Genomic DNA, 13,432 nt, shown 5'->3' with positions numbered 1-13,432 from the left:
TGGAGATATACATAAAGCTCCAAAAAAAAATACACATAAAAATTTTGCAAACACCATTCTTACCATTAAATGATTTAAAAGCAATGCCATGCAAAACCTAAAATGCTCTTGGCAGTGAAGATATTAGACAGATTTTATTTAAGCCAAAAAGAAACTTCACAAATAAAGAAGAAGATATGTATTTTAAAGAGAAAAGAATTACAAATCTATAGTAAAATTGTTTACATGGTATACATGCATGTAAGGCATAAATCTTCTCCGTGATAATACAAACATGATTTCCACGGTGTAGAGATGGCCACATTTGATTTAGGTGATCTGACTGACCATTCATACATTGCCAAACTGATGTATGAATGACTATCCAGCCACCAAATCTATAAATCAATTATAGATTAAATTATTAATGAAAATTTAACTACTTATCAATCATGCAATTATTATTGAACAAATGCGGCTCTACAAAGACAACTGTTGGTCTATCTCCCTATAAAAATCTAAGCGTCTCTACCTAAGAGATCATATCTATGTAAGGAAGAAACTCATTAGATTATAATCTAAACAAAGCTATTCACATTTCTGCATCATCTTCCCATCATTATTCATTTATATAATTAGAAATAAGAAGCAATAGCATGTCAGTAAACCAAGCCAAACTTTTACTGGGGAGGCAACTAAAAGAAGTAAATAGGAATCTAGTAAGTGGGTTCTCAGCGAGACTTGTGGACGATTCAAACATATTCAACTGGAATGTAACGATAATCAACTTCAGCTAAAGATGGTAAAAAATCCGACACAATGAAAAATGTGATCAAATGGAGTCTTGTAAAATGTTAAAACTATCATTGCAAATGAAAAAAGACGATTTCTAAAAGCTCTTACCATGTATTTCTCTTCAACATTAAGATTGAGTCACATTGAAAAACAAAGTCTAATGCCATGGATGAACATTTATAGAAATTGACAAAGGACATGAGATTAAGCAAGTTGAAATAAAGTTGGAAAACTTTAGAGAAAAATAGAAAGTTTATATAAAAACTTAACTGGAAAATAGAAAGTTAATCAAAACTATTGCTTATAGAGGAAATTATAATGTTAAAAAGGAAAGTATCCGAAAAGAATGTTTTACTTTTAAATATTTTTAAAAATAATTTTTTAACTGCACATCAGAAAATCAATTGAAAAATTTAAAAACCGATATAGTCTTACAAAATTTCCGGCGAAAAACTAAATTTTGGGAACAAAGCTCCCACAATAAGCCTATCGGCTTAAAAATACTTCTTCTCAACCACTTTAATCTCCTACTATGGTCTACCATTCTTGAGACATTTTTCATCTTTGATTGTATAAATTCTTAAAATTCCTATTTTTTTTTATAAAACCAATATAGATATCTTAAATAAATCTATCTAAAGAAATGCTGATAGATATCCACTACAAAATTTAATTAATTTCTTTTATCTCCATTTATTTAGTTTTTTACCAATTTAAGTTTTTATTTTAATTTCTTAAAAAATATATAATTTATATATCCAAATATTATAATTTAAATGGTTTATGTGGTATTTATTAAATTATTTTTAAAAGTATATTCTATTTATAATAAGATTTAACTTTTTGACATGTAGATGGTTGTCAAAATTAACCTAAAAGAATAAAAGTTACATTAACATGCTCACACCATCCCACTCCCCCATTTTGCCAGTGTAGTATGCCTATCAGCATTAATGAACAAAGTGGAATAGCATAGTTTGAATTTTAACTTATCTCAGTGCGAAATCAACTAATTAAAAACACCATTACATTATGTTATTAACACATCATTTCAGTATGTTATCATCATGGAGAAATTGAAAAGATTAGATGCAATTTAGAAAAAGAAAAGACAAATTGAAAGGATTAAATACAATTTTGAAAAGGCAAAGGTAGACAGAAAATTCCTTGATAAATAATAGATCAAGGTATTGATCAATCAATATATGCACAATTTCATCATGAATAATAGAGTCCCCACACATCTTTTAAAGAATGATTTTAGTCAAATTTTGTCTCTTATCATTGTTAGATTGTAGATGCCATAATGCCACTTCATATATACACATTTGATGATTTTTATGATCATTGAGGAACGGTAAGTTTTACATGTATACCTGAAGAGCAGCTTCTTAGATCAATTGACAAACTACTCATTTTCATGATTAATATTTGCAATTCATGATTGTTTGGAGAAGCTAATTGAGCGACCACAATCAAAATTTGCAATTCATTTTCAATATTACGCATTGGCAATGTTTTTGCCTAGGCAGTAGGAAATTCATTATAGTATATACTGTATAATCAAACAGTAATCTAAACAACAACTCAGGTTTACTATCAGATAAAACAATCTAATTTGCTCATTGCCATTCCAACAGAGACATTGTATAAGAAATTTTAACACACTTCATTTAACTGTGCTCTAACAATGATTTGAATACCATACAAAAAGACCCACTTTTCTATTCTTTAAGGAAAACTTTCATTTACGGCTCATCCAAAAACTTAAAAACTGTTAAAAACTATAAAAGGCGAGAGCTCACAATGATTTACAAAATAGAACAAGCTACGGATAAGTAGAATGTTCAGGGCAAGGACATAACACAGTGCAGCATGGTATCCATCTGCCTGGATAGTTTCCTAAAACGTCAGGAATTTCCATGCTATTGTTATAATTGTCAAAAGCCTAGGGATTGGCTTGATAATCCTCCATTGTTGTTGGAGGAAGGTTTCCAGGAAAATGCCCTTCCCTATCTAAACAAGGTTTTACATGATCTTGGATTTGATAAGGAATGGACATTGCTAGATTATTGGGCTCCATTAATGGCTGCCCAACAGCATATTCCATAATGGGAACTACATTGTTTTCAGCACCAACAATGTGAGAAACCCCATGCTCTCTTCTCGTAAGAAAATTTATTCTATGATACACAGTTTCTAGCTTAGCATCGATATCCCTAATCAAGTCCCTGAGCTTTTCATCACTGAGATCATTCATACAATTATCCCAGCAAGGATTCTTCATCATTCCCATCTCAAGCTGACGCTCCCTCCTCTTCTTGTTCAATTCAAGCTTGAGTTTATTTATCCTCTGTTGTAAGAAAGTGGAATTATCAAGCTTCTTCTTGTCTTGTTCTTGCTTGGAAAGCCTTCTGTACCCCTCAATGATCTCTTGAGCTTTGGGCATATCAGGCCACACATCAAGATGCCGTTGCTGTTGTTGTGATGTTTGCTGATCCACCTCAGGCCCAATGCACACCATGCAACTATCTACTCCACAAAGAATGCTCAACTCTTCAATCTTCTTTTTCAATCCTTTATTCCTCTTCAAAAAGGTCAAATTTCTTGAAGCATGTCTAGAAGTCCGTTTCAAAGGAGTCCTGGCAGGACCTAATGTTGTCTGAACAAACAAAACAAGGAGAACAAAATCTATTATATATAATTCTGATTGCATTCAAATAAAACTGAGAAGATCACTATAAAAAAATGAAGAACAAAAATCAATATGAAATAAAATCTAGGACTCACCCAAGAATCCATCAAATATACTGCAGATTATGGATTAAATCTGACTACAGACACTTATATTCCTATTGAATTACAATGCACCCTTATTTAGAATTCTGTAAATCAGAGACTTATATTCTTCTTGAATCAAAATGCACACTCATTTAGAGCTCTACAATTCAGATATATACATTGGCAAACTAATAAAATAGAAAGAAATTCAACTCATAAAATAGAAAGAAATTCAACTCAAGTTGTGAGCTTGATTTTTTGGGTTTATTAATTTTCAAAATAGAAAGGCAAAAAGTGACATAACAAAATGAAATTTTAAATATTTTAGAAAAAATTAGATAAATATTTACAATTTCACAGTTTAAAGAATTATATATTTTTTAAATTCAAATGCACTGCCATTTAAAACTCCAATGCAATGTAATTAATGAAAAGAAATTCTTAAGTTCTAAACTTGATTATTGGTGTTTGTTACTTTTCTTTAAAAAAGAAGATATAATGGTAATGAAATTTTTAATATTTTGAAAATAGATAAATATTTACAATTTCACCAACTTTAGAATTGATTCTAAAATATTTTAAAGTTCTGAAAAAAGGTTATATATTCACAACTTCGTAGTTGTAAAAGTCATATTGTTTCTAAATTAAAATGCACTCTTATTTAGAACTCTCCAATTTTAAGAAATTCAACTCAAGTTTTGAACTTGATTTTTTTATATTTACTACTTTTTATAAAGAAAAAAGCAACATAACTGTAATGAAATTCTATATATTTTGAAAAAAGGAAAAAAAAAAGAGATAGATATTCACAACTTCACCAATTTAAAAATTAACTATAAGATATCAATACATCAAATGTCAATTGATAAAATATTTTTTTTATTAGTTAATTGAAAACAATAACAAACACTAAATTTAAATTAAACATCAAATCAGATTGATTTTTTTAATTATATTATAGATGTAATTATAATGAGAATAAAGTTCAACATTGAGTTGCTAGAGTATATCAAAAATAAAAATTTATTCATAAATAAAAATATAAAGTGACTAATAGTATTTTTTAAACTATATATAATTGAATATATATTTTACTTTAAAATTATATTTATTTTTAATAAAATAAGAGAATATAGGCTTTAGTTTTGTAATATGTTGTTTGTAGGTAATTTCTAATTTAATTTTGAAAATATCACTTTATTATTTCACAATTCTTTTATTTTATTGAGATATTATACACTTATGTGTTATCTTTGAAATTTAAAATGATTATAATAAGATTCCTTCTATATTGTGGAAAGGATGTGGGAAAGATGTGAAATTCATGACTATGTTTTTAAATTTTAAATTTCATTAAGTTTAAAATAAATATTAGTTTTTCTTTTTTCACATTCCTTTATAGTCATTATTGTTAGAATGAGGTTGCCATTGCACCAAAAGATCGATACAACCACTCAACTTATAGTGCATAAGAGGCGGTTAAGCCCTTGTCACGAATCTTGAGGGGACCACTAAACGCATTTCTGACAACCTCCCCAGCATTACCTAAGTGTCTAAGGATTCAAACTTGTGACCAAGCTCTAATACCACTTGTTAAAATGGGGTTTTTGTTGCACCAAAAGACTAATCTATCAATGCTTGATACAACCACTCAACTTACAATACGCATGAGATGGTTAAGCCCTTGTCATGAATCCTAAGGGGAGTGCTGAACACATTTTTAACAATTATATCAAATGCTTCTCTTCTTTACTATGACTTAAGTTAGCAATCAATGTAATCACTCCTATAGTAGGTGTCATATTGCATAATATTTGAATATCATTATGTCATGTCTAGTTAGTTATTTATGTGTTTATCCCACACTTAGAATTATTTAGATAGAGGTTTTTAAAAAAATATCATATAGAAAAATAATTTTGTCTAAAGGTTAATCTCACTTGATCAAATAAATACAAGTACTTTAGTACCAATCATCCTATGACTAATTACTTTAACACTAGGAATAGTAATTTAGGAAAAGTACCTAAGACTAACAATTTTATTTAGCTTGAGAAAGATAAGAAAAAAAAAATGAACAAAGGAATGGCCAAATGTGTCAAATTTATAAACTAATATTCACTATTATTTTATAATTATTTATATTTCATTTTTCCACTATACTTCCCTTCTTAGACTTCTGTATATGAAAAACATTTGAAATCATGACTTTGTATTTCATAAGGGTAGGATTTGTCACCCACTACTAACATAGTGAATGATTGAGAGACTATGAGAAGTCGAAGGGCCAACAAGATTATGAATGACCTGAATAGGGAGGGTACATGTGAACAATATTAGACAAAATGGCAATAAAAAGGGAATTTTCAATTGAATGTGGGTTGTTGTTATTATTACATCTAGAACCCCTCAATTTACTACTAGTGTTAATCAAATAAAACTTGCAAGAACGGGCATTTCATTTCCCCCTCAAAACTAGATTATTCATAGTATGGCTTGTCGGCTCCCCTAGGTATCTCTATTTCTAAAAGTCTTTTTTTCACTTCAAGAGAATGGTCATATTTCTCAGAATAGGGAGAGGGATAGCTCATCCCTTGTAAATCATATTTGGGGGAAGTCTTTTCTTGAGAAAACCACATCTATTCCCAAGGGCCATGGAAAATATTAATATGGAAAACCCCTATATGCTTATGAATATGAAGAAAGGTAGAACAATTGGATTTCAAAACCCCCTCCACGCTTTTTCCAAAATAGGTCAGAAATGAAAACCTTGATTCTACAAATCATAATAGGGACTCTGTTGTGATTGATATTAGAAGTATTTATACTAAGAAAATGTAGGAACATTGCAAAAATATGGTCAATTTGCAAAGTGGGGTGGATTCTGATGGTCAATAGAAATCATTACAAATTGGTGGAATGGGCCATTTAAGGATCATGTAAGTATATCTATACTTCTAGAAATTTTCATAATTTTTAGAATATAAAATGTTTCCCTTAAATCAAATATATTGCATCTAGTATCATGCCTTTTAGAAAAGTTACTATTTTAAATTCATTGATTGGTAACTCAATTTTACACTAGTCAATATAAATTTAGAAAAGTATTGAGATGTGTTAGATTATCCAACTTATTTATCTAGAACTTGTTCATAGTCAAATATTCATGAGAATAGGTGATCACTTAGGTGGCTATGTTGGATTGGAGGGAAATTTGATTTTTTCCTTTGATGTAATTTTTTAGTAAATACATATCCTAATTGATAAAAAATTGATATGTTGGAACTAAACACTGAGAATGAAACATGTTCTATTAAACATGAGTTTTATCAAGGTCCCATTTATGACAATGTTGTTTCAACATAGTTGCACTTTCTCATTAGGATGCTAAGACCAAAATTACACAATCTCAAATAGGTAAAGGTGATTAGCATTCATTCTAATGAGGATATGGGTGGACTCATCATTTAAAACCATCCCATAAACTCAAACTATAATCTTTGACCAAGATAAAAAAAGATATGAAGAAAATATTACGTAATAACCAAAAACCCTAGATGAGTTGATGATAGTGGCAATTTCTTGGCAAGAAGTGGTTAAATATCAAATGGAGGTAAATAAAAGGCATCAAAATAAATGTTAGGTCCCTTAAGAAGGCTTTGGAGTTGGAGGAAAATTATGAAGGTTTATAGGAACGATAAATTATGAAGGATGACAAGGAAGTCCTTTGACCCCAAAATTGCAATATATATAAGCAATGGTGGGTATTCTTGTTGGAAACTACAATTGCAACAATTGTTGTATTGTCATTGATGTCAAATCTACTGATGAGACATGTTGCTATCTAATATAAATGTCATATCTATTTGATTAATGAAGAGGAATTGAGAATTTTATCATAAAAAAAGAACATAGAGGAAAGGTTGCCTTATGAAAAGGGAAGCTACAATGGAGATTTGATTAATTAGACATTGACAAGACAAAGTGATTTTTTAATTCATGCTGAGTGATGCTAGTCTCAACTGAGCCATAGAAAGTGTCGAGAAAATTTAGAGTTGATCAAGCATCAATATCGACCAAGAAAACATGTTTATGCCAAGCTAGAAGTTCTATAGAAATAAATAAGTTCAATGGTGACTGAGTGTCAGAACTAAGTGATGGTTGAGTGATAGTATTTTGAATGCGTATGAGAAATCATGATTTCCAACAAACTTAGTTGATTTCTTGGGATATAGAAAGTGTGTTGAAGATAAGGATTGATGAGTTTGATGAACGAGATGATTAGGAAAGATACCTAATAAACGAATTTGATGAGAAGTTTCTAGAAAAGAACGAAGATGAATAGCTATGTAATGAACTTGATGAATTGAATCACGATCCCTAAGATCTACAATGATTGTGAAAATGGAAAAGTACCAGAATTACCTTTTTAAGGAGGTATAAAGAAGACCTTTAGTATTATCATGAATGATATATCCAAAGAAGAGAATAGAACAAAGAATCTATGCATGTTTCCAGTAATATGGAACAAAGTTGTTGAGGTTGATAAGAAAATCTAAGTAGAAGTCTTAAGTTTGGTGTGAAGAGAAGTGTGAATGCTTGAAGGGTTTCCAAGAAAATCAAGGATAGAGGTGACAAGGAAGGCTTATCAAGGAATCAATACTTGAACTAAATAGAGATTTGAAACTAAAAAGTGAGTTGTAATCATACAGATCAAACCCTATTATTTTCTTTGTAATCATTGTAAACTATTTGTATTGAAATCCTTTTAATCAAAGGTTGGCCTAATAATCATTCAAGACATAACAAGTTTGTGTAAATCCTTTAACAAGGTGACATTCTAATGGAATGTTCAAAAGTTCTCTAACAAGGCCACTCCTAACAGGGTGATTAAATTCTCTAATGAGGTGGCACTTAGCTATCCTCTTTGATCAAAAAATTCCAAGTTCAAGAACATTCAATCACACCATGCCAAGTGTCCTATTTTATCATTGGTTGTAAAAAAACATTTTTAATTCTCTTGTTGGCCATGATTTGGTTCTCTCATGTAATTGGTTGTAAATGTTTGGTAACCCAAATAAGGGTTTTAGGAGTTAAATCTTGGATCAATCTCGACTCTCTATTTTAATTGAAATATATATATAATAGGTCAATGTCTTCTCATTTATAATTCATTAGCTTAGGAGATTGGACATAGTACAGAGTTAGGAGATTAGATTAGAATAGCTAAGGGAGAAATTTGATCAAATTATTGTTATAATGCTTTCAAAGTAATGAATAGTTCAATATTGATTCTTTATGGTGAATTACTTATTGTTTCTTTGAAGTATTGCATTGTTTCCTCAATCTTTAACTTGGATTAGTGATGAGGGTACAAGTTGAGCAAGAAAAAATGATCACAACATGAAAGGATATTTTTATTATCTAAAATGATAAGCTATTACATGCATTACAACAAAAATAGACCCAACTATATGCCCTATGGGCTACAATATTATGAGATTCTGGAGAAAAACCCTTCTCATGGTACCTTCTCCCAAACTCCACTAAAAATGTCTTTACATCTCAAGAATGGGCTTTAAGTATCCACATTTAGGTTTAGGGTTAGGAATAAATTTTACATCATGTCATTTGGCAGCCACCATCAAAATAGAAATCTCTAGAATCTAAATTAGAAGTTGGTGCAAAATTAGAAGATTCCAAAATAGGTAGTCCAACTCCTAAGAGGCATAAAGTTTGATCCTGGACTCTAATTGATGAACCATTTGCATTTTTGAAAATCTCTCTAAGAACTCTATAGAACTTTGAGAAGACTTAATCTTCCCTAACTTTTTGGGCCCATACGAGGTCATTGTTTGCCTCAAACTAAGCTTCGAACTGTTTTTAGGAGGTCTCCAGGAAGCTTAAAATTTTAATAACTTTCAAACCTTGAAATACATCATTCTTTTTTTAGAGTGCTTGAAATTTCAATTACAACATCCCCTCCAACTTGCACACTCTATCTCTTCATAATTATGGATCTATAACAAAATAACCCATTTTGTGCACTATCATGTATCTTGAGGTGCACAAACACACTAAGCCAGAAAATTAATAATGCAAATATGAGAGTTGGAATTTTTATTTGGCCCAAATGGGTATCTAAAAAAATAAATATGTTAAACAAAAACTATCACTAAGCATATTTTTGAGTAATACAAGATTATGCTAACACCACTAGATGCTTTTGCATCAATTATATTTTATCTCATGTTAAAATAGTTAGTTGAATGAAAGTTACTATGGATGTTCGCTCAATTAACTCAAAAAATCTAGCCACTAGCCTCTTGTTGATGGTAGGAGTGCCTTGTGTGGTAAAATAATTGAAAGGGCTAAATTTCTATTGACATTGAATCTTTGATGGAATGGGGGAGGAGATATTACTAATTAAGGTACATCTAGTAGATTCCAAGTCATCCATGATTCTTTGCATTCATAATTAGGAGTAGAGTTAGCTAAACTTAAGTTGCAATTGGAGTTAAAGTTAGAAGATCAAAACTATATAATTTTCTTTGAACATTGTGAAATCAAATCTTTAGAGGTACAAGAGTTGATATCCATTGAATGAATAATGTAAGTCCTCCATGTGATTACCAACAAATCACATTTATTTCACTAGGCAAGTATCATAGTTTTTTTAGTGGCTAATATTCGCCAATTGGCTAATTCTAGAAAATTTTGGCTAGTAATTTAGTTCTTAAAAATATTTAAAATCACCACATTTTTATAAAATCTGTTTCTAAAAATATTTAAATAATGTAAGATTTTCCAATTAGATAATAGAAATTATTTTATTTTTGAAAATAATGTAAGATTTGCTAATATTGTTATATTTTTTTTTCTGGAGGGGGGTTTCTTAAAGTTTACCCTAGTGAGTATCCACAATAGAAGGAACCTTGAAGTCATTTCATGTTCTTACTTTGCAAGCTTAGCATGCAAGATGACCTTATATCAAGAGATGATTGAATGTTTGATGTTTCACTCCAAAACATTGAGTAGTTGATTCTATATGTTCTAGTGAAATAAAACTCACATCAATAGTTGATATGAGAAGGGTGATTTCCAATAACATGATTGTAAAATTTATGACTTTCTTGACCTAATTTCCCATGGAGGTTACCCATCCCAGTACTACTCTAGCTTGAGCAAGCTTAACTACGAAGTTCCCTCCATGGTTAAACCCACTATGCTTGCAACCTCTTGGTAAGTCTTAATGCTTCACCTCTATGAGCATCACCTAGATCCAATGAGTGCTAAGTGTTCCATTTATTCTCATGAGAGATGGATTCATGTGTGAATCACTACTCATGATATATGGGTCAATGAATTTGACTCAAAAACTACACAGTTAAATCCTGATAGCAATATCACAATTTGACTTGTTGTGGAAAATGCCTCTTAGTTACAAATTTCCCCTTGTTGAGGCAAAAATGGCTCAAATTTTAATCAAGGATCAATACAATCATACCGATTCTAAAAAAGTGCACCAAATTGGGATATGATAATTAGAAATGTGTGAAATGGGCCACATATGGTAATAAGACCTGTGTATATCTAAATGATGATCTTAAGTGGATGAGATTAAAGAAGCAAAACCATAACTAATAGGGCCTTCATAGAAATTGGAGATATTGGATTGATAAAAGATAAGTATTTTAATTTTATTATTAAAATGCATTACAAAGCCCTATAATGCAAGCTAAGATGAAATACATTAAAATTAGTGCTAACAAGTATGGTATTGTACACCTTAGCTACTTTCTTATGGTTTAGTATACTATGAACCTTGTTTTAAGATGCCTAGATCCCATACTTTTTGGTTTAGAATGTGTCCATCATACCCCATAAATACTCATGTACCCTTTATTATGAGATAGAAAGTTGATCGTGCAACCTAATCTCTATCTATCTATCTCATTTGTAACATATTTATGTCACTAGAACCCACAACACAACATCCTCATTCCATTCTAAGTTGTAAATGTTTGAAAGTATTTTCATATGCAAACCTATTAATATTATCATTTGGACTCTATAGGATCACCTAACTTTAAATTGAATCATAAAAACTAATTGTTCTTGAGTTTGATGTGAGGATGCAACCATAAACAAGTGTCATGTAGTGGCTAGTATTTGCCTAATAGTTAATTATAGTTTAATATAAGATAATTTAATAAAAATTAGTTTTAAAAAATATTATATTTAATAATATAAACTTACCAAAGATTAAAAATTTGAAATTATATATTTAGAGATATTGTTTTATTTATAATATAGTGAAATAATTATTTATTAAATTAATTGAATGTTAAGGTTTAAAGTAAAATAATTATTAAGTCTAAGGTTAATTTTGATATTGTTTTAATATAATTTAAAATGCTTTAAATAATTTTAGACATGTAAATAATCAAAACAATTAAAAGTGAAAAACACAAATACTTTCTTTAATAAAAGAATTAAGAAAAATATAAAATATATTTGTATACAATAGCATGGATTGTTAATCTTAATTTTTTTTATAAATGATATGTTTCTATTAATGTGGGTAGTTCCTTCTAAAATATTGGCTCATTCTGTCAAATTTGTGTTTAAGATGTGAAATCTATTAACTGACCATTTCTTAGATAAATGATTTTGATCATTTTATAAGTTAAAAAACATGTTAACTTTAGAATATTTTTTAGAAAGTTAGAAAAGAAAAAATACTTTGGCAGAAATAAAAAAGTTTTAATAACGAGTTAAGATAAACACATTACAAAAGAAACAATACTTTGGTAGAAATAAAAAAGTTTTAATAATGAATTAAGATAAACTCATTACAAGCATGTAGCCTTTTGGAAAATACTAATAACTATTTTTTCCCAAAAATCCTTCAATTTTTTCCCCAAATTGATCAAAACATAGTCCAAAATCCATCAAACTTGTCACTTTGAGTCACAAGCTATCCCTATGGGTCTACACTCTCTTTGTAGGTTTGTGATATCATCATGTGGAAACATTTGATCTTGGAATAAAAGTGGTATACTTATCACAGTCAAATACATTTTAAAATCTCGCAGGTCACATTCACTTTTGGTGGGGTTCGATAGGTTTTCACTTTGAACATTCAGGGTATGTGCAAGATCATGGTGTACCAAACTATGGCTTTAAGTGGCAATGAAAAATCAGCAAATCAGGGTTATGTCAACTTTACACATAATTTTGAAGTGGTTATGGACTTTATATCAAAAAGTTGTAAGAAACTAATCTATAGGAAATTGAATGTAGTTTCTAAACTACTAGGCCTTATCAAGAGAAAAAAATAATTGATTGGTCAAAATTTTTAATTTTAATGTAGTACTACAAAAATTTTAGGGCAAAAATAAAAAGTAGGTGTATGTCTGACCACCTTAATCAAAATCAAATGATAATATTTTTTAAATATAATTATAGATATGAAAACTAGACTCATGCCCGGATGTGACGCATATTTTTTAGTATTTTTATTCCAAATAAATAATTAAATATGAATTTTCAACCAAAACTTTTTTGAAAAAAAAAAGTCTCGTGTCTGACCACCTTAACTAATAGAAAATTTTACCATTTTTTTTTTTTCTTATACTAGGTGAAGCATAGAATGTGATGCAACTTTTAGATTTAAAAAATGTTATACCATTTGAAAGTTATAGCTATTTTTCAATCAGTATGTCAATCAACACTTTACAATAATTTTTATTGATAATTAACTAATAAATACTTATCGAACATAGAATTTGATAGAAATTATATTCATGAAATTTCGAGAGTGATATTAAAAAATCCTTTTCGTTTCATTCAATTTCAATCAGAATAACATTGT

The 13,432-nt window shown here is 29.4% G+C and overlaps 1 protein-coding gene across 1 annotated transcript; it reads right to left on the bottom strand.

Moving 5' to 3' along the window:
• Positions 1 to 2,722: 2,722 nt before the first annotated feature.
• On the bottom strand, positions 2,723 to 3,576 carry LOC149580079 (agamous-like MADS-box protein AGL80). The gene is made up of 2 exons (XM_089803354.1): positions 3,565 to 3,576; positions 2,723 to 3,436 (listed from the first exon to the last, which is right to left on the bottom strand). The coding sequence occupies exons 1-2, from the start codon at positions 3,574 to 3,576 to the stop codon at positions 2,723 to 2,725; spliced, it is 726 nt and encodes a 241-aa protein (XP_089659480.1).
• Between the last annotated feature and the right edge of the window lie 9,856 nt (positions 3,577 to 13,432).

Source organism: Cupressus sempervirens, chromosome 1 (assembly GCF_028749045.1).
Source record: "Cupressus sempervirens isolate cs-2001-9-10 chromosome 1, ASM2874904v1, whole genome shotgun sequence".
NCBI lineage: Eukaryota > Viridiplantae > Streptophyta > Pinopsida > Cupressales > Cupressaceae > Cupressus > Cupressus sempervirens.
This window is presented reverse-complemented; position numbering and strand designations above follow the sequence as displayed.